Source organism: Halichoeres trimaculatus, unplaced genomic scaffold (assembly GCF_033239565.1).
Source record: "Halichoeres trimaculatus isolate MK-OKI-2021-1 unplaced genomic scaffold, fHalTri1.1 fHalTri1_scaffold_3, whole genome shotgun sequence".
Classification (NCBI taxonomy): Eukaryota; Metazoa; Chordata; class Actinopteri; order Labriformes; family Labridae; genus Halichoeres; species Halichoeres trimaculatus.
The window spans coordinates 4,033,838-4,061,489 of NW_027437181.1; the positions used below are offsets into that span (position 1 = coordinate 4,033,838).

At 41.9% G+C, this 27,652-nt stretch overlaps 1 protein-coding gene across 2 annotated transcripts in view; it reads left to right on the forward strand.

The window, feature by feature from the left end:
- The window catches only part of mpped2a (metallophosphoesterase domain containing 2a), a 116,886-nt gene extending 97,134 nt beyond the window's left edge, over positions 1-19,752 (forward strand). For both annotated transcript variants that reach the window (XM_074667039.1, XM_074667040.1), the window contains exons 5-7: positions 12,856-12,971; positions 16,897-17,010; positions 17,778-19,752. In XM_074667039.1, coding sequence (XP_074523140.1) covers positions 12,856-12,971; positions 16,897-17,010; positions 17,778-17,896 — 349 coding nt within the window. In that variant the 3' untranslated portion in view covers positions 17,897-19,752. The remainder of the gene's footprint in view (positions 1-12,855; positions 12,972-16,896; positions 17,011-17,777) is intronic.
- Positions 19,753-27,652: the final 7,900 nt, after the last annotated feature.

The following is a 27,652-nucleotide window of genomic DNA, read 5'->3' on the forward strand; positions in this document are numbered from 1 at the left end:
CTTCATCGTTTTTGTCGAAGCACTTCCTGACGTCACTTTTCTTGACTGACATATGTCTCAGCTGTAGCACACAGTTCTGCGTGTGTTATGCTTTTGCTTTTGGTGTAATAACATGTTCCTAGGGGGTTGCCGTAGCTGCCGGAAAACAATTGTTTCTGCTGAAATCTGGCTCGGTGGGATGAAGTCGTAAGTTTCCATCCTGTTAACAACTCTTATGTCACCCAAAGCAGCACTTGCACAGGTGCGTGAATAACAAAATGTTAGTCGAATAATGGAGCTATTTGTTTACAGTTTTAATTCAGAGTTTAAAGAACGTTAACTCATTTGAATGAATGAAGCTAAACCTAGCCTCTGTTGTCGAGATGTGTGTGCATCCTTCTGATGACGGAGGGTTGTAAATAGAGAGGTTAATAATGTGATCCTTATGGTACGCTCTTTCTCAGCGTCAGACGTTTTTAAGTTTTCACTCCTTATACATTAATTTCCATCTCTGCAGAAACTCATGAAGTCCGACTCCTCTAGACTGACAGTTTGAGTTTGTGTAGCCTTTGATGCCCTCGCTAATCCAGTGTATCTGCAGCTGTCGAGTCTGTGTGAGAGTCCGAGTGTAGCAGTGATACTCTCCAAACCTCTCCTCCTCTCATTTGATTTCCTGCCACCACATTAGGTCACTTGACCTCTTTTTCTTTGTTCTCCTTCCTCTTTCTCTCATTCCTCTCTGTCTTCCAGTGTGTGTGAGAGTGTGTGTGTGTGTGTGTGTGTGGACGGTTGGAAGCTGCCCCGTCTCTGCGAGCAGCTGTGTTTGCTGCGAGGTGTCTTCTGGCTGATGCAGCGGTTGTTTTACATTAGCAGCCGGCAGGTCAAACTGCAGCTGGCTGCATCTTAGCGTGGAGACAAACCCTGGGGAGTGTGTGTGTGTGTGTATACAGTATGTGAGTGTGTGTATTTATGTGTTTGTGTGTGAACCGACCCTGTCCCCATGGTAGTAGCCTTTCCTAAGCGGGCTAAGTCTGGTGGCTAACCCTTAGCGCCTCTGAGCTTGGCAACATGACGGCAGCGAGATTAATCCATTCCACACTCCATCAGTCACTAGGCACAGGTTATTAGTGCTGGGCCAGAGTAGAGCACACACACACACACACACACACACACACACACAAACGCACACACACGGCCCCTTCACCCTCATGACTTCGCCTTCTACCTCGTCCCCAAAGTTTGCAAAGGTGGCCTTGGTGTTGAGAGGCCATTTGTCAAAACCCAGCCAGAGTCTCCACTTGGCTCCTTTTAATAAGGCTACCTGGGCCCTGGGATTACACACACACACACACACACACACATACACACACACATAGAGAGAGAGTCAGGGTATGCTCTCTGCTTTGCACATACTCATACAGCCCTGAGTGTCAGGTGGTGTGTCCCGCGGGGCTTATAAAAGTCCCATTAACATGGCCCTCCTCATTGGTTCTGACAGGTTGATCAATGAGGCCCCTCCCCCCACTGACCCCGGGGCCGCTCTGACTCAGAGGTCAGACACGATGGATCGCTGGACTTACACACACACACTCACACACACACACACACTCTCTGTCTTGGAGTGTTATCTCTGTGCTGGTCACGGTGCAGCTTGTTCTCCCCGCCGTGTGTTCAGCAGCAGGCTGATATCCCAGGGTGCACTTGTTCTCAGGCTTTTAGGTGCAGGATCATACTTTACCTGAGACATGTTTCGATCTTATCTCAGCTCTTAACACAACCAAAACACACACACACACACTTGCACAAACACACACACAGAGCTCTGTTTCTCCCAGCAGGGACGTCTCTGTCTGTGAATCTGCTCATAGAGGAGAGGAAGTTACTCCAAATCTGACTTTATTCTGTATTCTGGAGTTTAGTTTTTAAAGATAGATCTTGACACAGAAAAACACTGAGCTGTAAGAGAAAACGCTCCAGCTCTTTAGCGCACACACGGACGATATGGCCCCTAACTTAGCGGTAAAGTGAAGAACACTTCTTAGCTATAAACCTCATATAATAATGTTTGTCGTCTTTAAAGACAGAGTCCGACCTCAGACTGTCTTACGCTAAGAAGCACTCATTTCTAACCAGGCTGTTGTTACTGACTGTGATTAATCATGACTAAATATAAAATCACTTTATCAGATCAGGTCCATGTCTCGCTAACTCCATTTTCACCTGTCAGTAGATTTGATTTGCAGTAAGATGATAACGTCAAGTTTGAAATCAGAATATGAAACAATGCTGACGTGAGACCCTTGAACAAACACTTGAGCATTAAATTAAAGTGTTACAGCCACAAAAATGCCCATTTATAAATGAATATAAACAGCTCCAATAAATAAATAAAGAAATAAAACCAAGATAAAAAGCCTCCAGTGGAGTCGCCCCCTGCTGGCAATTTCAAAGAATACACATTTACAGCACGTCTCCATTGGTGGCTTTTTTCAAACAGGTTATTCTCATTTTTAATAGATGGTTCAAAATAATTGAAGCATTTTACACTTTAAAATCAGGGATTCACTGATCCAACTTTACAGGTCCCAGTACGTTACCGAAACCTGGGCTTTGGGTATCGACCGGGTTTTGGGTTTTGGGTGAAAGGAAAACAATGAGTGTATGAAATCAATGACGTTGATATTTATTCAAACTATAAAATACTCAAATATTAAGAATCAGAAATACTTCTTTAAAAAATTGGTGTTACCATTGCTCTTCCCATAGTACAGCAGTTGGGAAATGATGATGTTAAAGGGTCGTGAAAGAAAATAATTGATAGATACTAGACATGCACTGATCGATCTGTGCCTATTTCCTTAATTTTGGGGGATCGATAATTGGTGACCAGTGATCGGCCCATCCTTACATATGAAACTGATCTTTTATACCTCCTGGAAGGTCTGACAGCCAGACATTATTGCTTTTTGCTCTGAGACTTAAAACTCAGGACACTTAATTAGTTATTTGAGTTAAAACACAAAGATTTTAGTGTTTCACAGGTATTGTTGAATGATTTTCAATGAAATAAGGTTGGAACATTGAAGGTATATGCTGTCAGTTATAAACAGTAAAAAATGAAAAATTGGTATCGGCAGGTCAGGCTTTTCAAAGATTGGTCATCAGCCAGAGAATTATGATCAATGCACCCCTAACAGATAGACAATAAATAAGAGATTAATAAACTGTATTTACCAGCAGTTTGGTAATAACAAAGCTTCAGAACTTAAAGAAGTTAACATTTAATTGTAAATTTTATTTCCTGTAGACTGGTGATGCAGCAAAAAAACAAAGTGCTTCAGAGGAAACATTTTAAACCAAGCAGCTGAGAGTTTTCAGTAAAAAACGTCATAGAGCTGGTTGTCTAGATCAGCACCATGGACTGGCCCCTTCCTGCTGATACCTGATCCAGCTTTGGGGAACTGGATTTGAATGATACCTGGATCAGAATCAGGATTGGTGCATCGCTACTTACAAACATTGCCCCCTGGTGGAAACACTGCATAACAACACATTTTTATCAGACTGTAAGGTGTGATATGTTGTTTTAACTCTTTTGTGTGTGTTGGTGCTCGCCGCAACTCAAACCAAAGTTGGGGAAAACAAAGATTAGCTTGAACCTTGAAAGCTAGTGGTATACTATATTATATTAATCTTTTGAAGCAGGAAAAGAGCTGTTTTTATCCATCTTTCTTCTACAACTTGGGGCTGCAAACCTCTGACCCTTAGGAAGAAGCTAGGTTTGTCTATTTTCTATTTTTGTGATTTGCATTATAAGCAGTATCAAGATCAGAATAGCCATTATTTGCTACATATCTTCAAGAATATAAGGAACTTGACTCCAGTTTAAACCACACTCTCAGTACAATTATTGTGAATAAAAAACACTTAGTATTACAAAAGTAGAGAAAATAGAGCTCATATAGTATGAAAAACAAAAATAATAATATTAATCTACAGGTTATTTTTCATGTTTTGTACCTGGCTAGATGTTAAAATAGGCTCTTTAAGAAAAAACAAAACTATTTAAAAATGTTTGGTAGAGAAAAAATAACTATTAGGACACAAATAACATCCTGAAATTTAATCAAACTTGAAGCTGCATCAAAAAAAAACAGCTTGACTCTCAGTGGCATTAGCATAAAATAGATTGAAGACAAACAGGAGTGTTATCATGCATGACTCTAAGTGGCTTTATTCTGCAGCTTGTCTGTGGTTGTTTAAAGGAGGAGTCTGAGTAAAAAAAAGTTGAGTTGAAAAGGAGCGTTTCTCTCCGGGCTGATTGTTTGCAGTGAGGTCAGAGCGGCCGTGTCTCTGCTGTATGTTGAGGGAGACACAACCAGAGGTGACTGAAGGTCTGCTGTGTGTTTGGTAAACAGTCTGCTCTGGACAGGGTAAATAGAGGTACCTGTGTTTCTGCAGGGAGGTCAGAAACAGACAACAGAGAGGTTCAGGCTGTGGAGCAGACGGGGACTGAAGAGAGACTGAAGAAAGATGATTTCTACGCCGTGAAATGAATCTCATGTTTGCTATCGATTCCCCTCACATTGCATCTTTTTCTCTCCTTCTCCAAACACACAACAAAGCCAGAGTTTTTGGGGGGTGTCAGGGTATCATAGCCCACTCAGGGACCCAGACACCGCCATTCACCGGAGCAAAGGGGGTTAAGAGGCACTGAGAGACGCTGCACCATCGTCCTAATGATGTCCACCAGCCTAATTGAATATTGACGTTCTGCACACGAGGGCTAAATGGCTTCTGTCTGCTTCACCTCCTCCGGCGGCCTGAGCTGCAGATTTTTTAACCTGTCTCTGTTTGATTCCCCAAGGAGGAGGAGGAGGATCATTAAAGCTTCCTGTTACCATGGCTGCTGCCTCTTTGGTGCAGCTTTTTGTTTAGTTTGTGTGAAAATGTCGAGCCAAAGGTGGGTTCGGTAGCGTTCTCCTGCGCTCCTCGAAGTCTCCTCCTCGTGTATCGATGCGTAAAATCAGGTTGGCAAATTCAAGCATTTTCTTCGTCTTACCTTGTTCATCGTCTTCCTCCTCCTCCTTCAAAAAAAAAAAAAAACGTCGTACTTCTTTTCTTTCTTCTCTCCAAACGTCACCTCCTTCCTCCTTTTTTTCCTCCTGCTTCTATTTCTGTGACTGCGCTTTACTTCCCACTGTGCCTGCCTCCAGACGCTCTCCTTTGTTGCCACAGCGACGCCTTCCAGATGGCGAATGTCATGGCAAAGACTGGGCTCACACTCACACACATACACACACACACACAATAGGTTTACATACATATACACATTGAGAACAGACTGGCAGCGTACATTCTGTTCAACTCTCACATCCTACTCAGGCGCTGCAGGACGTACACTTTGTCCTAAACACACACATGCAAACCGTACACACACACCAACACAGACCTGACTTTGTTTTAAACCACACAATATCTGTTAATATGTTTAATAATATAGGAATGTGGAGCTATAACAGATCTAAACTCACATTTTCCGCCCTAACGTTGCCAGAAATCGCCAAAAAAGAGCAGCTTTAATTAAATGCACAGGGAGCAAGTGAAGCGAGCGAGCTCAGCTAATGAAACCAAAGCAGTGAAACAAAGTAATTTGTTATTTTCAGATTGTTCCAAAGCTGTAAAACTCTAAGTATCAGACTAAGAACAACACTTCTGCACAAATCTGCAGAAAAAGCTGCAGGATTGTGTGTTTGCTTTTCATGCTACACGCTGTGTGTGTGTGTGTCTGCTCTGCTCTCGGTCACACATGCGCTGTCAGCTGCTGCATACAGGGTCAGCTTTAACGCCTCATTGAAAGAGGGGTTATCATTCTACATCATCATAAAGATACACGCGCATTTTGACTGCAGAAGCAGCGTTAAGCTACGTTCATTCAGACAAGTTAGCATTTTTTAAACACTAAATTCAACCTGTTAGCAGCATCAAAATGTACGGTTGTTCTGTGGTCAGTTGTCAGAACCAATACTAAACAACAGAGGCAACGTCTATCAAATTTGGACAAGGAATACACTAGGAAAACCATTAGCTTGTTTAGCATTTTTCTTAAACCAAAAACTTGCCATTATACAGCGAGTCGGGCGGCTCTTCAAGCCCCGGTTGGTCGTTAGCAGCAGCCATGATGCACAATTCAGACACAAGCTCGTGTGGCTACGGAAGCTCTTTGATATTCATCTTCTGATTGGCTCACCGTGAGACGTCACGTCCACATGATATGCTCATGATCGCAAAGCACGAGTCACAGACCACTTTCCTCATGAATATTAAAACGCCTTCCCTGCTCAGCCAATCATAGACGAGTTCTCATGTGAATATTAAAGAGCCATGTGCAGCGGCTGACGTAAACTTACCGTACTCAATCGAATACAGCACTGTACCGAACTGAACGGCCTTATGGAGCGGTTCGGCACAGATACATGTACCGTTACACCCCTAGAATACACCTATCCAATCCTAGTATCATTATTGATATTGATATCGGTTGATACCCAAAGCCCAGGTTTCGGTATTAGGATCCGAAAAGTTGGAGCGGTGGAAGGTTACGGAGCAAACAGTGTTTTAGAGTTTATAGCGACCATGCTAACTGGTGATTCTCAGCTTAAGGTATCAGTGATTAACGTCCAAGAGTCTCCAGTTAGCAGGGTCACGCTTTACATTGAAACACCACATCGACTGTGGGTCTGTGATTAAACGTGCCAGTCTATTAACCCTGAAATACTCAACCATTAATATTCTGATTTGGTGCAGTTTTCTGGTTCTTTTATCATGAACCTGGTCTCAGACTCAGCAGTCTGTGTGCTTTTTTGTTCTGGGAGGGTTTCTGATTTATTGACTCATGTTTACGTCCTGGTCTGTCACATTCTGGTGAGTGTCCACGGATAATGCAGTCATGAGCATCGAGTGACAGTCGGTGTGCGGTGGCTTCGGCATTTCCAGTTACCGAAAGAAGCAGTAGAAAGTGACAGTAGAGGATGTTATGATGGCAGCTGTTAAATAAATACAGTGTTTGCTAGAGTAAAGTGTCTGTCAATGATATATAGAGATTTGTGCGGGTATTTAGTATGACACCATGTAACAAGTCGTATAAAGGCTTTAAAGTGTATGTGTTTTTGTTTGGAGCTTTGAAGGTAATTTGCTAACACCAGCTAGCCTGAGCTAGAAGACTTGCTTTCATGTTTAAAGTTGAGAGCTTTGAGTTAATCACTTTAAAGCAAGTTTAATCATGTATATCTACCTCTTACTTCATGTGTTTGTACTTTTATGAAAGCATAAGGTAAAAACGGGGCAAAGAGATCTCCTTGAGAGCCACTGATACACAACTCTCAGACAAGATATATGCTAATTCGTTTTTCCAGCAAAATAGCAACTTTTATCAATGAACACAAAAAAAAGTGTAATGGTCTTTCAAAAGAGATTCATTTATAATCCATTCAACATGTTATATAGCTCTAAATCTACCAAAAATGATATAGAGCACATGGCGTTAGCTTGATGCTAACATACATCGAATTCCATTAATATACTCGCAGTTAGCATACATCAATAAAACTTTTTCCAGCAGAATATCAGCTTTAACCTCTGAACACACCAACAAATGGACATAACTCCTCCTAACTATTAATATTAACCATACAGTAACGACGTTAATGCACCGTTTTGGATGATTCAACAACAAACATTTAGTTTTATCATTCGGTAGCATGGTGCTCTACGCTTACAGGAAGTTTACAGGCCACCGCATTTTTAACTGGATATATGTCATGCTCACTTGTATCTGTCCACTTGGTCTCTTCTATCCACTCCCTGCTTTTTCACAAACCTGGGAGCTCTTTACCATCCGTCAAAGTGATAGTATAAGTCTAAAAAATGGGATTTTGGTGGTTAACTCCCCCGCAACGGTTGATAAACGTGCACACGCACTCAGAGCCACATTTAACTTCGGGAGCCAGAAACTCTCCCACTGACTGTGCAGGTCTGCGAAAATAAAAAGTGAATTTCTAACAGCAGGGGGGCCACATCATGTGTCAACCCCCCCGCCCCCTCTGCTACACCCGCTCCTGATTGATTGACAGCAGACGGGCCACCTCCGGCAGCCTGGATGGGAGTCTGCAGCTCCGGGGTGACAGGCAGCGTCTCAGCCTTCTCCTGCAGACACAAAGGAAGTGGGAACGAGGGATGGATGGATGGACGGACGGATGAAAACAGATGGAGAAGTAAAGCAAAGCATACAGAGGTTAGACGTAGGAGCGGGGGCGGGGGAAACCGAGGGGAGAAAACGAAATCGAGTCGAGGCCGGTTGATAAATTGAGCCTTCATTTATCACAATAGTGGTAATGGCAGAAGAAGGCTGACAACAGGGGAAAGAAGACAGATTATCACCACATAATACCTCGGTATATAAGCCGACCTGCTGCAACAAGACAGAAAATAAGCTTTTAATTCAGACTTTAGCAGCGGGGAAATGAAAAGAGGATTCTTCGCTCCTCGCTCAGTTTGGAGCAGCAGCGGTCGTTTCCTGATGCTGCAGCGTTTGGCGTTTTGGGGCTCCACACGCATCAATAAGCTTTGTTACAGTGAGGGATGGATGCTCCTGCGCTGATCGATACTTCCTGTTCGACAGCAGGGCCAAGAGGGGCTAACTCAGGATGTGTAAAACATGAGATCCCAATCCCTCCTGGTTCGCTCCAAAGCCGCCGCCGCCGCTGCGCAGACACCAGGAATCATATCTGAGCATCCAGAGTCTGTTTGGGTGCGCTGTGCCCGAGCCGTATCGAGTGTTTCTGCGTTTGGATGAGAACTCGACAGACCTGGAGCGCGCTCTTTGATTTGCTCGCTGAGTCGTTGCCTCGTGCTCTCGCTCGGTGGAGAGCTGAGAAATGAGGTTAAAAATGAAATGTGAGGAGCGTGCGGGGGAGTGAAGGCCACAGACTGAACTGATTAATTAGAACTAATCACACAAATCGGAGCTAATGGAAGTCTAATGGATTACTGGGAAGACTCCTCGGATGGAAATGGCCTCAGTGCTGCTGGAGAAACGTGGAGAGCAGTGAATCAGAGCCGAGCTGCTCCGGTCAGCCGCCTGCACATGAAAAACACCAGCAGGTTATTTGTCTAGTTCTAGTTTTGACTAATAGCAAGAGGCCAACTTTTGAAAAATGGCTGAATGCATTTATTTCTCCCCATTCAGAAAAACAAATGGCGCTTTCTCGCAGCAGAAATAAATAAACAGCCGGAGCGTTGATTCAGCTCTGTGTTTCACATGTTTCCTCCCGTATAAACACATTTGTCCACGCAGATGAAACATGACCCCGGACATGCAGCACGGATCCAGAGCCAGCCGTAAAGGTCCTGACTGAACGCAGAGCGCCAGCGCCGAGACTCGGTGCCACAATGGCCCCATTGTCGGCTGTCTGCCTATGAAATATACCTTCCATGCAAGTGCATTTGTTAACCTCTGCAGAGATTAATGACACGGTGGTCACACAAAGAGGAGATTGTTTCCTGTGTGGCTGTGACACAGGTTTCTTATTATACCTCACGAATCAGTGTGTGTGAGTGTGAGACTTCCATACCTTACCTTAGCGTAATTTATTTTCTTTAATTTATTTTTAAAATATTGTTTTAATCGTTCTTTTAATGACCGCATTGTACCTTTTTATGACATGTGCTGTAGACTTTTTGGCCAGGTCACCCCTTTAAAAAAGATTCAGGTATCAATTAGTTTTATCGGGTTAAATAAAGGTTTAATAGAATTAAAAAAAAAAAAATAACAGACCTTCTGTTCTTTGGAGGAGGATGCTTTTTGAAGCTAAAATCAAACGCCCTCCAACGCCATCGATGGTTTTACCTCCTCTGAGCTGCTTGTCACAGAAGAGCACAGATCTGAGTAAAATAGATCAGAACTATGGATCACCTCTTTGTCAAGGATATCTGATCTAACTTTGTGAGTCTGTATCGGACTGATACCAGGATTGGATCGGTGCATCCCCAGGCACCGATCCAATCCTGGTCCCCCCTAACATGAGGGCTGAACAGTTTTGGAAAATAATCTAACTGCAATTTTTTTTTTTGTGGGGGACTTTTGTCTTCTGCATTATTCTCTTAACACACCAATAAATCATTCTACAGTACAGACCAACATGGCAAAAGATACCATCAACATATAAACAAATCTATCCTGTAGGCCAGACCTACAAGATGAAATGAGATTAATGCATGAATTGATGCAAACAACATATCTTTATATAACTGGTATAATCACAGCAGAATGATGACTGATTGATTGAACCTCAAGCCTCGAAGGCGTGTAGACACGTAATATTCCTGACAGAAAAGCCAGCATATTGACTTTTGCTGGTTTTAAGGAAGAACAGGTACAAGTTACTATATTACCTCCAGGTTTGTGTACATAAAACTTTTTGTTGTTTTTTTTAATTGCAGCCTGTGCAATTTGAAAATTGCATTCAGTCTAAATTTAACTATTTGTTCAGCCCAACCAAACATACCAGCCAACACTCCCAATCTCTGCTGGAGTCTCCCACTTTTAAGTCATCTTTTTTTTCTCCTGCTGAACCCCGAATTTGTAATTGCTCCAGAGTTCCCCCCAGTTTTTCCACATTGATTTCATTTGAAGGCTCACGCAGGAAACGTGTCGTCAGACCTGGCAACACAACCTGTTTCTCCTGCTTTGTCAGAGTCTAATGTTGGCTGGTCTACCTTAATACAGGGGTGGTTAACCCGCGGCTTGTGGCTCTTTGCCTTTTAGTGTGCATCTCTTTGATCCATTCATATATAGATATAAGCTAGGGATGTCCTGATATTACATTTTCACTTCCGATACGATACCGATACTGCAGCATTGAGTATTGGTCGATACCAATATTAATTTGATACGATATCAGCATTAAACATTCATTCTTTTATCACTTATTTTGTAGTATGTCTGTCATGTTAGAAAAGGCTTGATTAAGTGATATTATTCAAACAAAGAACAGTAGTCAGCAACAGTAGGTATGGGGTAAAAGAAACTGCTTATATCAGAGATTTTAGATCCATTCTAATACGATACCGATACTTGTTTTTTTTTTGATATCGGACCGATATCCGATATCAATATCGGACTGGGACACCTTTTAGATATAAATATGTATATAAAATCTAAAACATTGATATATTGATGCCAATGTTAAGATCAGTATTGATCAATACTTGGGTGATGAGATTGATACTTAAGTTTCAGTTTCTTTTCTCTACATGTGCTCCTTTCAATCGCTCATGTGCTCTTAACTATCTAACTATCTATCTAGATAGATAGATAGATAGATAGATAGATAGATAGATAGATAGATAGATAGATAGATAGATAGATAGATAGATAGATAGATAGATAGATGGAAATTTGCCTCTTCTTCAGTAAAAACAAAAAAAAAAGAAATTTATATTTGACAGGGCTTCAAGTACGAATTTAAACACACTAAGGGGCCATTTATGCGACAACAGTTTTAGGGTGAAACACAAAAGTTTTGTTGTGTTTCAACCTCCCGTTTACACCGAAACTGCATTTCAGCCGACCTAAAATGCAGACTTTTGAAAACGGCCTCCAGAGTGGGATATTTCTGTAACGGACTACAGTCCTGTTGTTACGATCGTCGCAAACTTCTGTGTTGTGCTTGTGCTGCTCAATCTGCTGAATCTGTGACTGTCTTTAACAAAATGTGCATCTGTTGCTCCACTTCTGCTCTTAGCATTCACCAACACACCAGATGATCAGCCCAACTCTACTTCAGTGGAGATCTAACAAAAGCAGCTTCTGGACAAGACAGTTGTAGCACCACCTACAGGCCTGGCGTGCTTACTACAATGCTTTCAGTCCCTCAGTGTCTCCATGTAAACACAGATTATTTCACTGCGTTTTTAGATGGAACGTTGTCGTGCAAATGGGGCCTAAATCTTGCTTTGAAATTGGAAATGTATTGTTTTTTATCTTTTGTCATTTCGTTTATGTGTGAGAGGAAGTGTTTGTAAGACCACTCATGTCTCTTGGTCTCTGACTGGTTTAATGCCTTTAAACCTTAAAAACAATCAGTAAAATCTAAAAATATACCCTGAAACTTGCAGGTAACCTGAGCAGGTAAACTGAACCAGGAGTGAAATCATGTTTTTGTTAAGCGCTTACTGAAATTCTCGCTGCTGCATTTTGGACTCGCTGAAATGATTTTCTGTCTGGGCTGGGGAAAAAAAAGATGAAATCAAAGCAAACAATGATCTATCCCTTTAATAATGTCATTCATTCAGGTTTTTATTAAAAACTTGGCACAAGCATCCAATTTCTGGAGAGATCCTCTAAATAAAAACGCTCCATAACTTTCCTTGAGGTCACAAAATCAGGAAACTTTATGATCACAACTTTCTTTGATTCAGCCCATTTTTTTTGCTTTTGTAGCTTTTACACTCAAACTGACAAAGAAGTGGAATAACTGGCTCAGAAATGAAGAAGTGTTGGTATTTTAAACATGCAGCTTTCTGATAATTTGAAGTGTTATTTTTGAGCGATGCATAACCTTGAAATTTTCTCGTGCGGTCTACATTCACCTTAAATTGTTGAATCCTTTTCTTTCCCAAACATGAGACTCTTGGTGTTAAAGAAACTAGTTTTCCCACATTCTTTCAGTTTAAACAGTTGAAACTCTTGTTATAATTAGAGACCCTGCGTTGAAAGCAATTAAAGGAGGCGTTTAGTCTCCTGACATCGATCCTTTAAACCGACATCGTGTTGAAACTCGTCCCCTGAGCTTTATGTCATCTCTGTCTCTGCAGGACTCCGTGGTTCAACGGCTGGGGGTTCAACCTGCCCCGGGGTCAGTCTCTGCTGGATAAGTGGAACCTGGTCCCTGAAGGCATCGACATCCTGATGACCCACGGACCTCCACTCGGTGAGTCCAATTAACCAATCACAGCGCCCTCATCACCATAGCTAATGAGCTTGTTCCTCATTAAACCGAATCTGTAAGAAACCACTGGAGGCGTCGCAGCAGGCAGTGTGTGCAGGTGTGTGTGCACACTGTTTTTATCTTAAAGGAACACCAGAACACACTCTGTGATTCAATATTTGTGTTTGACTTCATGAAAAAGAAATGTGTATTGTTTGTTTTATTCCAGTCTGATTCAGTTTTCCCTCCAGTTGTTTGAGCCTCGCTTGTTTTTCCCAGCGTGTTTTTTTTCCTCATCCCCGCTCTCCATCTGGCTTTATTGAGTGATTTCCTCCCTCTCGCCTACGGAGGGTTGCTGCTGTTGCTGTGGCGGCAGGCGCTGTGGCTGTTTGATTGCATGGAAACTCGATTTTGCTCCAGTGTGACAGACGCTGCAAACGATTGGAAAGAGAGCAGAGGAGTGGAGAGGGGGGGCTCTGAAGCGTCTCCTGAACCGGAAGAGACGAAATCATGACAATAAGAGACTGAAGATGTGGTCAAAGAGGGGATGAGGTTTTCTGAATTCAGATTTTGTTATAAAGTAGCCAAAACTACATTGAATTATACTCTAATTTTCACGTCGACCTGCCTCAAAGTGCACCAAAACCTCACCTTTGTTTGTACAAATACAAATTTCGTGTAGTGACAAGAGTGAAAGAATTTCCCCACCATTTAAGACTAATCCTACGGCTGATTTGTGGGCACTACCATCGTGACTGGCCGCCATTACTGCAGTGGAACAGCAGTGTCTACTACCCCCTGCTGGCTGTGAGAGCGATGTTCGTAATGAAATCAAAGGGCTCTAAGGCTTCCATTTCAAAGATGAAGGATATTACCCATGTCAAATATCTATTCAAAAAAAAAATGTATTATCGATTTAAATTACTATTCTTCCGTATTTACAATTTTTGCGACTTTTAGTTTGCTTTTTTGACATGGGAAAAAGTTAAATGATGATGATATCTACATGACTATATCGAGAGCCATATTTTCCTGTGAAATGAAAATAAACATTTCACCCTCTGCTGGTCTATAAACAAAGACTGAAATTTCAAATAGAAAAAAAACTATTTTTTGAATCCTGATTTTGATATTTTCAAACAAATACAAATTGGGATACGTTGATTTTTTTTTTTTTTTGTCCCATCCGTATATACCATGTATGGTTATAATGAGCATTTAACAGCAACAAAACAGCCAAAAACACAAATACTGATCCAGTACCATGTCTCACAAGTGCAAGGCTGGAGTCACATATTTCAGTACAAAACTTCGCCTGAGTTAACCTCTTAAGACCCAGCATCCACATATGGGGACGTTACATTTCTGCTTCTCAGACCCATGACACTTTATTTTTTTAAACTTTGACTTATTAGCTACATTGAGGGACACTGCTAACATCATCTTTTGGTGACCACAACATTTTGGTGAAAAAAAAACAACGTAAATAAGTACAATAACACCACTATTAAACAACTAACAGAGAACTCAGAGCACAAATAATCAAAAGTCGGGTACAATGACCAAGTTCAGTTATTATACTTATTAGGTCTTACTTATCCCAAATAGCAAGGTGAATTAAAAATTGCAAACCAGACAAAAGCTTGGGTCTTAAGAGGTTTAAGACGAGGGATGCACCAATGTGAAAATTTTGGCCGATATTTGATATTGGTTGAAAAATAAAAATAAAAACAATCTGAGCTGATGAGTCACGGTAGTTCAGAGAGAAAGAGCGACGCAATCATGAGAAGAGATGACCCAGATGAAAAGGATCAGAAAACGTTCGTTTTGTCTGGTTTTTGAATCAAAAACAGAAAGAGAGACATAAAAGAAGAGAGTCCACTCTTCTGAGGTAGTTTTGGTGTTAACCTAGTCAGAGAAAACAATTTTGAAAGATCGTTCTGAAAATAGCTGGCAGCTAATGAGTTCATATCGGCCGATGTTAAAAAAAAAAGACCAACATCAGCCGATACCGAAATTGATACCGATAAATGGTGCATCCCTATTAAAGACAATAAAAACCTGAACCCAACCTCAGCCTGAGCTGATGATCCTGTCATTACAGCCTGTCTTTAACACAGATTACATAACTGGATCTTAAAAATGACTGAAAAAAGTCATAACTCCACCTGTTAGCTTACAGGTTGGATAGAAAACATCATAACGTTTTAGTAGCTGCTTTTTAAATGAGCTATGTTGCTCACCCATTGACGACTTAAGTCCTCATGAGCAGATGAATCCAGCTGTAACCGCTGTTCACCTTAAACTTTAACATCCAGCCATCACGGTTTCCTCGCCACCGAAAGAAAATAAGGTCATCTGGTTCAGGAAAAGTTAAACGCTGACCTCCATTTGCCGATAGTTACCTGCTGTCCTTTGGTTGTTTATCCCTCCGTCAGGTGAAGTTATGTCCTCAGTGCTGTGAGCCTGCACATGCTGACCAGCTACTACTTTATGTTTATCTCATAAATATTCAATAAGCCATGTGCTGCTTGAGAACAAGCAGGATAATCGCTACCTGGTTTACCAGGGCCCTGTTCTATGAAGCAAGTTCAGCCTAGCGAGATAGCCTTGGAGCTACTACGCTGAACTGAGCGCGGTAGCCGGGGGTCTCGCTACACGGTTTTACGACGCTGGTTATCAACCTCATAAGTGGATCCAGCTAGGCAATGAGCGCGTGCACACATATAAGGCGGAGCCCGCTGCATCTGACCAATTGTGAACATGGAGCAGTCTGGAGCGTCAGAGCAGGCTGGAGAGAGAAGGACCGCATTCTTCACACAGGAGGAGCAGGAGGTGATCATGAGGAAGTATGACGAGCTGAAACATGTAATTAACTTTAAAAGCAACACCGTCGCCGCTGCTAAAGCACGGAAGGAGTGCTGGCAGAAAATTGCTGACAGTCTAAATGCGTAAGTGTAGTGCAAAAAAAAATCTTTTGTGCCATTATCATCCTGAAATAGCACTTTTACTGTAACATGCAACATACCTAATTTATTTCTTAGATGAATTTATTCATTTGTTCATTTCTATCGTGTTTACATTTTTTGTGTGATATGTAGCCCACATGAGCCCTACATGAATTCCTGTCACAATTTTAAGACGGGCAATAAAATATTGTCATGGAACAGAAGTGTTGGCATTGAAGATCTTATTACGGCAATGCGAGTTCTTCATTCCCTTTAACTACCTGTAGAAAGTGTCATGTACTACCAACCCCTCCCTGGAAAACCAGTAACTTTCATAAAGGTGGTCATCAGAAAAAGTGAGTGGGTCGGGCGCCGATGTCCACGGGATCCTCTAAGAACGGACAAGCCATTTTTTCGTGAGGGCTCATTGGTCAGTGGGCGGGGTTTTTATAGTCCGTGAGTTCAATCTGGAACCTAACCTGCCCCGGAGCAGGTTAGCCGTTCAGCGTACGTTGCCATGGAGACTCACCTCGCTGAGGAGTGATCCCGTGTTGTAGAACAGGGCATCTGGAACCTACCCTCAAAGCTACCTCGCTAGGCAGTAATCCTGCTTCGTAGAACAGGGCCCAGGTCAGTCTGGTACTGTTGGCATTCAGTGAACACGTTTATGTAACATTTACGTCTGATGCAGAGGAGAGTGTGAGACGGGAGTGTCACCTTGTCCCGTTTGGCTCTCTGTTTGTCTGACCTGCTGGGCGCTTTGCAGCACAATGACTGCTTCCTCTGGATTATGAATAATAAACCAGGAGATGTGTTTCGTTTTGGAGCCTTTCGTTACATTAAACGCTGTGGCAGGTGTTGGTCAGTCACTTTTTCTGAGCCAGCCAACTCTGCAGATTCGGTAGGGTCCAATAAAATGTGAGATTTTGCAAGAAGAGGGTTAAATCTGACATTTCTAAGTCGGTGTTTTACGTCTGCAGGTTTCAGAGACTGGGTCCCGAAGGAGCTGCAGCGGGTCGGCTGCGTCGAGCTGCTCAACACGGTGCAGAAGAGAGTGAGACCCAAACTTCACGCCTTTGGAGGAATTCATGAAGGTAAGACTTACCTCAACTCTCTGATTCAGCAAAGAAAATCAGTTTAAGTTGGGACTGAAGTTTTAAAGGAACATTTTTCAGCTTTTTGATTAGAGAGTGAAAATTAAGTTACGGGAACCCTGAGGAGTTAACTGCAGACTATTTCACTAAACTCTTAAAACACTCTGGAAAATACCAAAATATGAAATCATAAAATGCAAAAAGAGCACGTGAGCCTCAATAACATTAAAAAGAAAATTCAAAGTAGAGTTTTGTTGAATATTTTGTGCTTTTAAAATCTTTTTTTGTATTTATTTTGTAAATTTTTTTGTGGGAAGGGCTTTTTTTGTGTGTCATTAAATCTTTAATAAAACATTTTTCCAGCTCAGTGAAATTTTCTTGCATTATGAAAATTTTAAATATTTTGGCATAACCTTAGCTCTTAATTTGGAAAGAAATGTAGTTTCCTCTCCCAAAAGAGCGACTTTATGAAAACTTTTGTGAATTAACATCATAATATCTCCTTAAAACAGTCTGTTTTAGCCATAAACACTTGAAATGATGGTGAAAAATCATTTAAGATTGTGTGAAAGTGATAAAAACCAATAAAATGTGTATAGTTTACCCTCACAAACAGTGATGAATTTAATCAACACACTTTCCAGGTTTCTGTTGACAACTGCAGATGATTAGGGTGAAGTTTTACGTAATCAAAAGATGCGTTAAGTGTTGAATTTTGTCTCGGTAAGAGAAAAACAAAGTTTCTTAATTTCCCTTCTCGTCCTCAGGTTACGGGATCATGACTGACGGCTACACGACGTTCATCAACGCGTCGACCTGCACCGTCAGCTTCCAGCCCACAAACCCCCCCATCGTGTTCGACCTGCCGAACCCTTCCAGCTCCTGAGACCAGAAGAGGGGGGGGCAGAGGGACCGGGAGGGGAGGGCGGGGTCACAGGGAGCAGAATAAACTACATTTTTTCTATAAATATGTCAAGTTAAAAAAAAAAATTCTAAGTGTTTCTTTGCAAACTTTTGATCTTCTCTAAGCTGTCGTTGAGGTGGAGAAGATTTGGAGACTTTTGGGGTGGGGGGGGGGAGTTTGTCTGGGAGGGTTAAAGGAGAATACCGGTGTTTTATTTGTCCTTTTTGTGCCAACAGGTTCTTCACCCAGAGTTCGACTAAGTCTGTAAATGACGTCGCAGAAGGAAGGTTTTTCAACAATGGCTCAAAAAACTTGTTTCGACTTTAAGTTGTGTCATAACTGTCATTAGAATACAAAACAGGAACTGCAGAAGTTAAAGCTCCTGTGAGGAGGTTTCAGTTGGTCTTGATTCTGGCGCCCCCTCTGGACGAAGCGGTTCAACTTATTACCTAAATCAACAAAAAAACTTAAATTCACAACTCTCTGACAATCTGTGCCATGAAAAACATAAACAAAGCAGCTGAAATCTTCCCAAACAAATAACGTTAAATTAGCTGACTCGTCTAACAGAAGGAAACACTCAGAAACACTATGAATGATATTAAACTGGTTGTCCTTGGTGGCTAGTGTTAGCATGCTAGCATTAGCAGCCTTTAACTTAACCTGACAGCCTGCAAAAAACTTTATCTCTGTTTTTTTACATCACAAAAACTGATAAAATAGGCTGTGCTGCAAGATAGTGTCAGTTATCTGTGCTTGTTTACATCCAGGTAGTAGGTCCAGTTTGCTTTAGTCGCTCATTTAGAGGCACCTGTATAAACTTCAGCCTATTAGACGACCATCTGGAAAGTCCTCACAGGAGCTTTAAAGTTAAACAATTATTTATTAAAGATAGAATTAAAATATAATAAACCCAAGTTTTCAGAATAAATATCTCAAAAATAGTGTTAGTCGTATTTTTAGCAGTTTTTTATGTGAATGCATAATTAAAAGTTTCCGTCTGCATCCTGTGTGATGAAAAAAGGAATTCTGGGTAGACTGTGAAAACGAGCTATGAGTGACACCGGTGTTCTCCTTTCTTTCTGAGGGATTTTGTGGTTAAACAATCTTGCTCTTGATAAATATTGGTCAGATCTGTAAGATAAATGATGCTTTGTGAATTTGTACAATTTCTTTATGTTTGTTTTTTTTGCATTGGCCGGACAATGGTTGCCATTGTTTATGTTGTATCATCTGATATTTTGTGTTTAGCTCTTTATTTTTTGTTTTGTTTTTCTCGTCAGTTCCTCTTTTCTTATTGGCTGACAGGGACGCTGCCTTAAACTAGCTTTAATGTTCTCAGCTAGAGCCCCCACTCTCTGCGAGCTCAGAGAAAAGTCCTTATTTATTACCCATCATCCCCGCAGATCAACACCTGACTGACGCCGGGACAGGAAGCGATTAAATTACAGCCCCGAAATTCACTCTGACATCTCAATACTGATCTCTGATCTAATTTGGAAAATGTATGTATAAAATATATAAATATATATTATATATTCATGTTGTAAAACATCTGTACTCAAAGTCTGGTGCGTTTCTTTCTGTCTGTACGATGGACATCTTTCTCCACCAGGCGCTTCTTTCATGTTTTTTGGGTAAACGTTCATTTTTGAAGAGAGAGGAAATTTAGTCAGAGTCACAATCCAACAGGTGCTGCTTGTTCCCAACAACACGCCTGCCTAAACATGGATAAGTTGTCCTTTGAAGTGTAACTCTGATAGTATTTGTGTTTTGTTGCTTTTCTTTTCTAATTTTGCACTGTGTGTAAATGCAATCTTGCTAGCACAAAAAAAATGTTGCCAATAGTCGTCTGAACTCTGCCGCTGTAAATGCTCTTTCTGTGCTCTGTTCCTCTCTCGCGCTCTTTCTCTGATTGTACCCTCTTCATGGAAATGTTAGTTCTCTCTTTCAGTTCATTGTGATATATTTAGCTGCCTTTATATGCAAATAAAATTGCAAGATTTTTACTTATCGAGCTCCGGCTCTGTCTCTTGTTTTGTCATGGGATGAAAACTCAATTTCCCATGACCACCATCACCCACAAAGAGAGCAGTCACACGCAAACGGTTCTAGGATGAAATGAAAATAAATGATGTGTTTTCGGCAGACAAGTGATGAAAAGTTATGTTTTGTAACTTTGTCCTGTTGTTTTATGTGTCAGCTTACATTTGGAATTCAACATTTAATGAAAAACTTTGTAACATATCCCTAATAGATGTTTTAAATCATCTCTTCCACTTTAAGTTCACACTTCATCCCTTCCCATTAAGCTTTTTATGAGTAAATTAGTTCTTAAAAAAAAAAAAAAAAATCCATCTCCCCAGTCATTCCAGATGGGCTGTGGTCAAACTTTAAAGGTCCCATATTGTGCAAAAATCCCTTTCTTAAATCTTTTAGTGAAATTTGTGGGTCTTTGTCTTTCCTCCCAGCCCACAAAATGTGATATTAAATGACTAAACCTGTTCTTAGTAGAGCTTGTGAATGTAAAATCCTGACCTAAAACGAGCTGTTTGGATTTTGGGGATTTGCCGACGTCAGCGATTCCCTTTTTAGACCAATCAGGAGCAAGTCTGACCTGATTGGTCCACCGGAGCAGATACCCCCAACTTCCTCCCCGCCCACTCCTCTCCCTGGGAAGAGAATGCCAAAGTTGAAGAGCCATCACTGCTCTGTTTTTGGCTGCAAACAGCCACATAGTTCCATGCACAAGCTTCCCATCTCAGAAGAAGACAGACTAAGTGTCTAGAGTTCATTTATCAGGAAAAGTTCCAGCTACACTCAGTAAAACTGTGCATGTGTGTGCTAGTCACTTCACGGCCGACTGCTTTTCCAACTTTGGACAGTCCAACAGAGGGCTAGCCAATAGACTGGTCCTGAATCCAGGCGCATTACCAACCATCCTCCAACAAACCTGGGACCCTGGAAATGTGAGTATTTTAAATGCTGTGTGCTGTGGAGCAGATGGAAGAGCTTTTCCTCAGTGTCCCCCCTGTCTCTGTGTTAGCTTCAGGATGCTAACTTTAGCTGCAGTTAGCCTGTTGTTTCCGAGGACTGTAAAATATGTCGGGAGATGGTCAAGAAGAGATAAGACTCGTGAAAGACAATAGTTATTATTTTTGTCGCCTGGCTCCACTCAGATTCTCCCAGAATCCCTCGTAGCCTCTACTGCGCAGACTCTGGCAACTAATGGCGGCGTCTGTGATGGAGGTATTTTGGCTCTAGTGTCCACTATCACTACAAAATTAATCACAGAAATCATTTTCAGCAGAGAAAAACACAGATCTTTCTCCTCTCTACTAAACTTCATCAGCTGGCGTGGTGTTGGCGCGTGGTCGACCTGCTGCATGTGGATGGGAATGAACATTATCACAAACAGCTTGACCCGTGTGTTAGCCTTTAGCTCGAGCTCTATCTCTCTCCTGTTTACCTTTCTTCTGCTCTGACCTCCTTTTTCATTTTGACAGTCCAGCTCCAGATCTTATCCGTTTTTGTTACTAATAATCTCGTTTTAAATCGTAGATTATGAACAGATAAAAATATCAGAGTGAGACTTTTCAAGTTTTACCTTTTTTACATACAAATATCTCTTTTTACGTGCAGCAAAAGGAACATAAAGGAGTTATTGTTCGGACACAGCTGCTAACAGTGTTGGCCTACTTGCTTATTTACCAAGTCAATACATGTAGCCCTTCATGTAAAGCCCTATATCACAGCAGGTGTTTTACTTCTAAAGGCAGAACACCTGCTGGCTCAGATTGTGGTCAGGTCACACAATCAACGCGCTCAGACGTCACGGCTCCAGTAGAGAAGCAGCTCTGACCTGAGTGACCACAGAGAGGAAAACAGATAAAGGCTGGTTCGTAAATTAATGTTTGAGAAACATCTCAAACAGCTGAGAGGATTTAAAAGTTGGGAACAGAGCAAACAAATAAACAAAACTCAGAGAGTAACAGCTGATGCCTCCTGAATCTGAGCATCCAAACACCTCTGCAGCTCCAGATCTGCGTCCTTTCTCTTTGGTTTCATCAGGTTTCCTTCCTTTTCACTCTCGCCAGCTCAGATCCCTCCCAGGCCAAAAATAAAATGGGCTTGAGTTGTCGGGCGCCTTCGCCAGCCGTTCCCACCAACCCCCTCTTCTCATCACCACGACATCAAAGCAACCCAACCAATTAAGTATTCCCCGAAACGAGAGCGGCAAAGCATCGCCCCACACCCACCAGATCCCCCCGCACATTACCATAATCCAGTCTAATCATATTAACACGGGCCGCAGATGAGCAGGAGGAGACACGGCTGCTCCGCTGCGTTCATCCACCTCTTAGTGTGGGTGTGAATGTGAGCGGCGCTTCGATGCTGCTGCACATGTTGTGTCTCTGCAGTCATCAGTGCTCTAACACAGCAGCTAACACGCTAAAACTGAATGCTAATCACCTTTCTGTTCAGAGTGTGGAGAAACATCAATGATGATCAATAAATCTGATCATTGACTGATGGCTCAGCAGCAGCGACACAAAGAGAAAACATCGATATCTTCATCTTTAACCATTCCTAAAAATCCATTCTTCACAAAGGCAACAAGAAGAAAAGGCGTGATGCTGCATCATCAGGATTTAAAAGAAAAATTGAAATCAATCATCCTCTACTGCTGCTAAATGAAGCCACTGCAGAAAAAAATGGGAGTAGACTCTGTGACATCACCCATCTGTTTCTGAATCAGAGTTTTGAAGCAAGTCGTCGTTGGAAGCCATGCAGCAAACAGGGCAAGCTTTGTGATTTCATGTGATGTGATTTCTTGCTTTTACATTTTCAAATAAATTTGCAAACAATTGAAAAACAAAGAAAAAGTTGTAAATTTCATAAATTTGCTGACAAAGTTTAGTAGTGAGAAGAGAGATCTGTGTTTTTCTCTGCTGAAAATGATTTCTGTGATTAATTTTGTAGTGATGGTGGACACTGGAGCCTAACTGTCAGACAGAAAAAGGACAGAAGAGCAGAAAAGAGAAACAGGAGAGAGATAGAGCACAAGCTAAAGGCTAAAAGGGCTAAACTGTTTGTGATAATGTTGATTCCAACCCACTTTAAAGGATAAGTTCGGTTTATACAGCTTTTGCATTGTGTATAGAATGAAGTAGAAGAAAATACTCACCCAGAAGGCCTTCCTGATCCAAGCAGTGCTTCGGGAGATATTTAGATCCAAAATCTTGCAGCGGACGTCCGTATTATGGGATCCATCGGGGCATAGACAGCGCCGCTCCTAAAACTGCATTAATCGTCCAAAAACTCGTGTTTTTCACCAATATTCCATCATGGTCCGCTCCAGGTTAGTCCTCTGCTGCAGTCTGTGTCACTCCAGACAGCACTGTGTGGCTGTACTGACCTCTGAACTGACGAAGACTATGTTACCTTTGCCTCTCCGCGCATGCGCAGTGCGGCTCATTGCTTCAGGAGAAGACAGCAGGCTACATGACGACTTTCTTCTTCCAGTTTTGTGTAATGTGGACGAATATCTATCAGATGAAGATGTTGTGGAGGAGAACTTTAAATATGATGGGTGTCATTACAGTTTTGAGCCAGAGTTAACAAATGAACAGCTCAAAGAAAGGAGGAAGTGGAGTCAGCTCTCCAGAGAGTACTGCACATGCGCGGAGGGGCAAACGTAAACAAAGTCTTCGTCAGTTCAGAGGTCAGTACAGCCACACAGCGCTGTCTGGAGTGACACAGACTACAAGAGGACTAACCCGGAGCGGACCATGATGGAATATTGGTGAAAAACACGAGTTTTTGGACGATTAATGCAGTTTTAGGAGCGGCGCTGTCTACGCCCCAATGGATCCCATTATACGGACGTCCGCTGCACGATTTTGGATCTAAATATCTCCCGAAGCACTGCTTGGATCAGGAAAGTCTTCTGGGTGAGTATTTTGTTCTACTTCATGCTATAAACAATGTAAAAGCTGTATTAACCAAACTTATCCTTTAAATCTGTCCCAAATATGTTGTGAATTTTTGCAGAGAAAATGTGAAAGCTGAGAGTTTCTGCTGGAAAACCTCTTCATCTGGTGCCGACCCTGTGACGATGGAGAACAGGCCTTTAGATTAACGTGACAGAATCTGATCCGTGCTGTTGGTGATGACCTTGTTTTTACTTTGGTAGCTCATTCAGGTGTACGGTACGTTCTGGTTTAAGCTGAAGAACTCCTCACAGGAGCTTTAAGATTATCCAAAACAACAACAACATGTTTCAGTTTCTGTGATTGATTTACTACACACACACACACACACACACACACACACACACACACCCTGTGTCTGTGATGCTCTCTCCACCTCCCGTCCTGTGTGTTAGGACAGTTTTAGCTCCGTCGCATCAGCGGCTGCATCCATTCTGGTCTCAGGCAGCTGCGGGTGGTGTTGGGTGTTTGTCAGGTCAGCCTTCGTCTGCTGGTGATGGATACGGGGCGAGACGCGGTGAAGGCTGACAGAACCTGTGAGTGTGTGTGTGTGTGTGTGTGTGTGTGTGTGTGTGTGTGTGTGTGTGTGTGTGTGTGTGTGGCTTACTCTGGTGCCAGCGCTCTGCATGCTCTGTTTATATGGACTTAATTGCCCATCGGTGGTATTATTGTAATCTGGAGCTCGTTTGGCAGCGGAGGAGTTGGAGTGAAATTATTCAGCGGATCAGAGTCGAGCTTTCCATGCACTCATCTCTCCCATGTGACCTCATTTAACATCTTTTTAGACTAAATATTTGATTTAAAAAAGCTTTTTTTATAAGTTTCTTCGAGGGAAATATTTGTAAAGTGGAGATAAAAGCTCCTGAGATCTCCAGAGAAGTGGAAATAAACATTAAATCTGAGCATTTTCTCAGAGAAAGTCACTGATGTGATTTTAATCTACTGAGATGTTAATGTTAAACTTGATTAAATGAAAGGTTTGCAGAGCTTTCCTGATTATTTATGAAGTTTTCCCCACAGGTTTGAAAGGCGCCGTCAGGATCTCACAGAGAGACTCTGACTGAACCCAGAGTTTGACCCTCAGACCTCGCTAACAATACGTGATTATCACAAGTGGATCCGCTGAACGGCGGGAGAAGATTAGTACCTCGGCTGTTTCTTTACATCGGCGCGGACGAAGCCGCGTTGGTCTAATCGTATGTAATTTACCTCCTTCCTGATTCTCGCTCAGCGCCGCGGCTCTTTTCTTGCTCTCCTTTTGTTAAACGCCTCATTGATCGCTTTAGAAAATGACTGTAATTGCAGCGACTGGGCCACATTGTGCCATTATTCATTGATTCGAAAACAACTGGATTAAAAACCTCAATAAGCAGATTTGTCACAAAACGTTCACGTCAACAAAGAGAAACCTGTAAAACAACCTGTGGCTTGAGCTGACGGAGCTGAACCAGGTTTATACGAAGAATTGTTTCTGTGCAAATCTGCTTTAAACGAAAACACTTTTATTTTTTTAAAACAATTAATTCAGCAGATGCAGCTGTATGCTGTTTCTCTACAACAGGATGAGGTTCGTTTTAATTAAAGTGATAAAATGAGATCAGTTGTTAAGATTTACACATCCAACCTCAAAACAGGATCTTTCTTAAACCACATTATTTTATTGAGGATCATCTTCAAACACTGGAATTTCAAATGAATCAGAACAATAGACTGTAAGAAAAAAAGAAAAAAGTATTGAACACACCATGGAAAGGCTGTATACTTTGGCAAGGAAATGCACCATACCACCTGAAATCTGTCAGTAATTATTACTTGAACTTCCAATTAGTGAAAACCAACATCAGCTAATCTAGAGCAAATTGATGGTCCTATAAAAAAGGTTGTTTTTTCACCAAGCAGTTAAATACCACACACCTCATGATGGGTAAAGGCAAAGAGCTCTCTGAAGACATTCACAACCTGATTGTTGCTCAGCATCAGAATGGAACTGGTTACAGACTTATATCAAAGCACCTGAATATTCCAGTCAGCACCGTTGGGGCCATTATTCACAAGTGGAAGAAGCACCACCTTACCATCAACAGGCCACGCACAGGAGCTCCTTGAAGATTTCTGACCAGGGAGTCAGAAAGATCATCAGAAGAGTACTCAACCAGCCAAGGACCACCCTGAAAGTGCTCCAGAAAGACTTGGAGGCAGCAGGTACAATTGTTACAGAGAAAACAATAGGCAATGCACTCCACCGCCATGGCCTCTATGGATGCTCAGCCTGCAAGACTCCATTTCTCAAGAAAAAGGCATGTTGAAGCTGGTTTAAAGTTTGCTAAACAGCATCTTGACAAGCCTGTAGAATACTGGGAGAATGTTGTCTGGTCAGATGAGACCAAAACTGAACTTTTGGGCTGTGATACTACAGACCATGTTTGGAGGAGAAATGGCTCTGCACATCAGCCAAAAAACACTACACCAACAGTGAAGTTTGGAGGTGGAAGCATCATGGCATGGGGTTGTTTCTCATCTCATGGTGTTGGCAAACTTCATATAACTGACGGAGCAATGAATGGAGCCATGTATGGGGAAATTCTTGATCTGAATCTGCTGCCATCCACCAGGATGATGAAGATGAGACATGGCTGGACCTTCCAGCAGGACAACCATCCAAAGCACACGGCAAAGTTGACCCTCAAATGGTTTTAAAAAAAGAAAATCAATCTGTTAGACCGGCCTAGTCAATCACCTGACTTCAATTGAACATTTGTGGAAAGAAGTAAAGAAAAGGGTTCACCAGAGGGCACCAAAGAATATTCCAGATTTAAAGACAATCTGTGCAGAGGAATGGGCCAAAATCACACCTGAGCAGTGTGGGCCATTAGTTCAAACATACAAGAAGCTTCTGGAAGCTGTCATTGCAAACAAAGGCTTCTCCACTAAGTATTAGATGAGTCTCAGTTAGCGTGTTCAATACTTTTTTCCTGTGTTATCGTACTTAATTCACCATAATCATTATTTATGGACCTGAACGTTGTGATTTCTTTTCATGTGTGGATTATTTGAGTTAAAACCAATGTCTGGGAGAAACTTTGTTTGAATTGCATCTTTGGAAATAAATGTGATAAGAAAAGTTGACGCGTTCAATACTTATTTTCCCCCTTTGCCCCCCTGTAGAGCAGCCCCTGTCTTATTCCCAGAAGTTTGCTCTGATTGGCTTTTTCTAACCATCACAGCTATTCTAAGAAAAAAAAAGACTCATTTTAAATGACTTTTTGTTCTCCAGAAAAACATAAACCAGCCTGCATCTACCAACAAAAATACAGTTTAAAAGGGATTTGGACGTCAGTGTGAACGCAGCCTGATAACGGTCTCTATTTGTGTTTAAAATCTCTATTTTCTGATTGGACTCTCCTCTGAAAGCCTTTGTTTTCTTACTGTCATCAAACAGAGAAATCTGCCACAGCTCCAGCTTCAGCTCAGCTTAAAGAGAAAAAAGAAGAAGTTCAACAATCAGAGAAAAACCTCTGAGGAAGCCGAGCAGCAGGTCGATACGCGTGCAGACGTAAACAGGCCGTCAGACACGGCGGACAGCAGCGCAGAGCAGAGGTCAATACTTCATTAATGTCTGATTAATGTCTTCAAGCTGATTAATTCAATTGAGCCCTTTATTACTCCGTGTGTGTTAATGGAGGGGACGGAGTCCCTCAGCAGGAGATGATGCTGCCATATGGGGGAGCATCACGGCTGCGTTTAG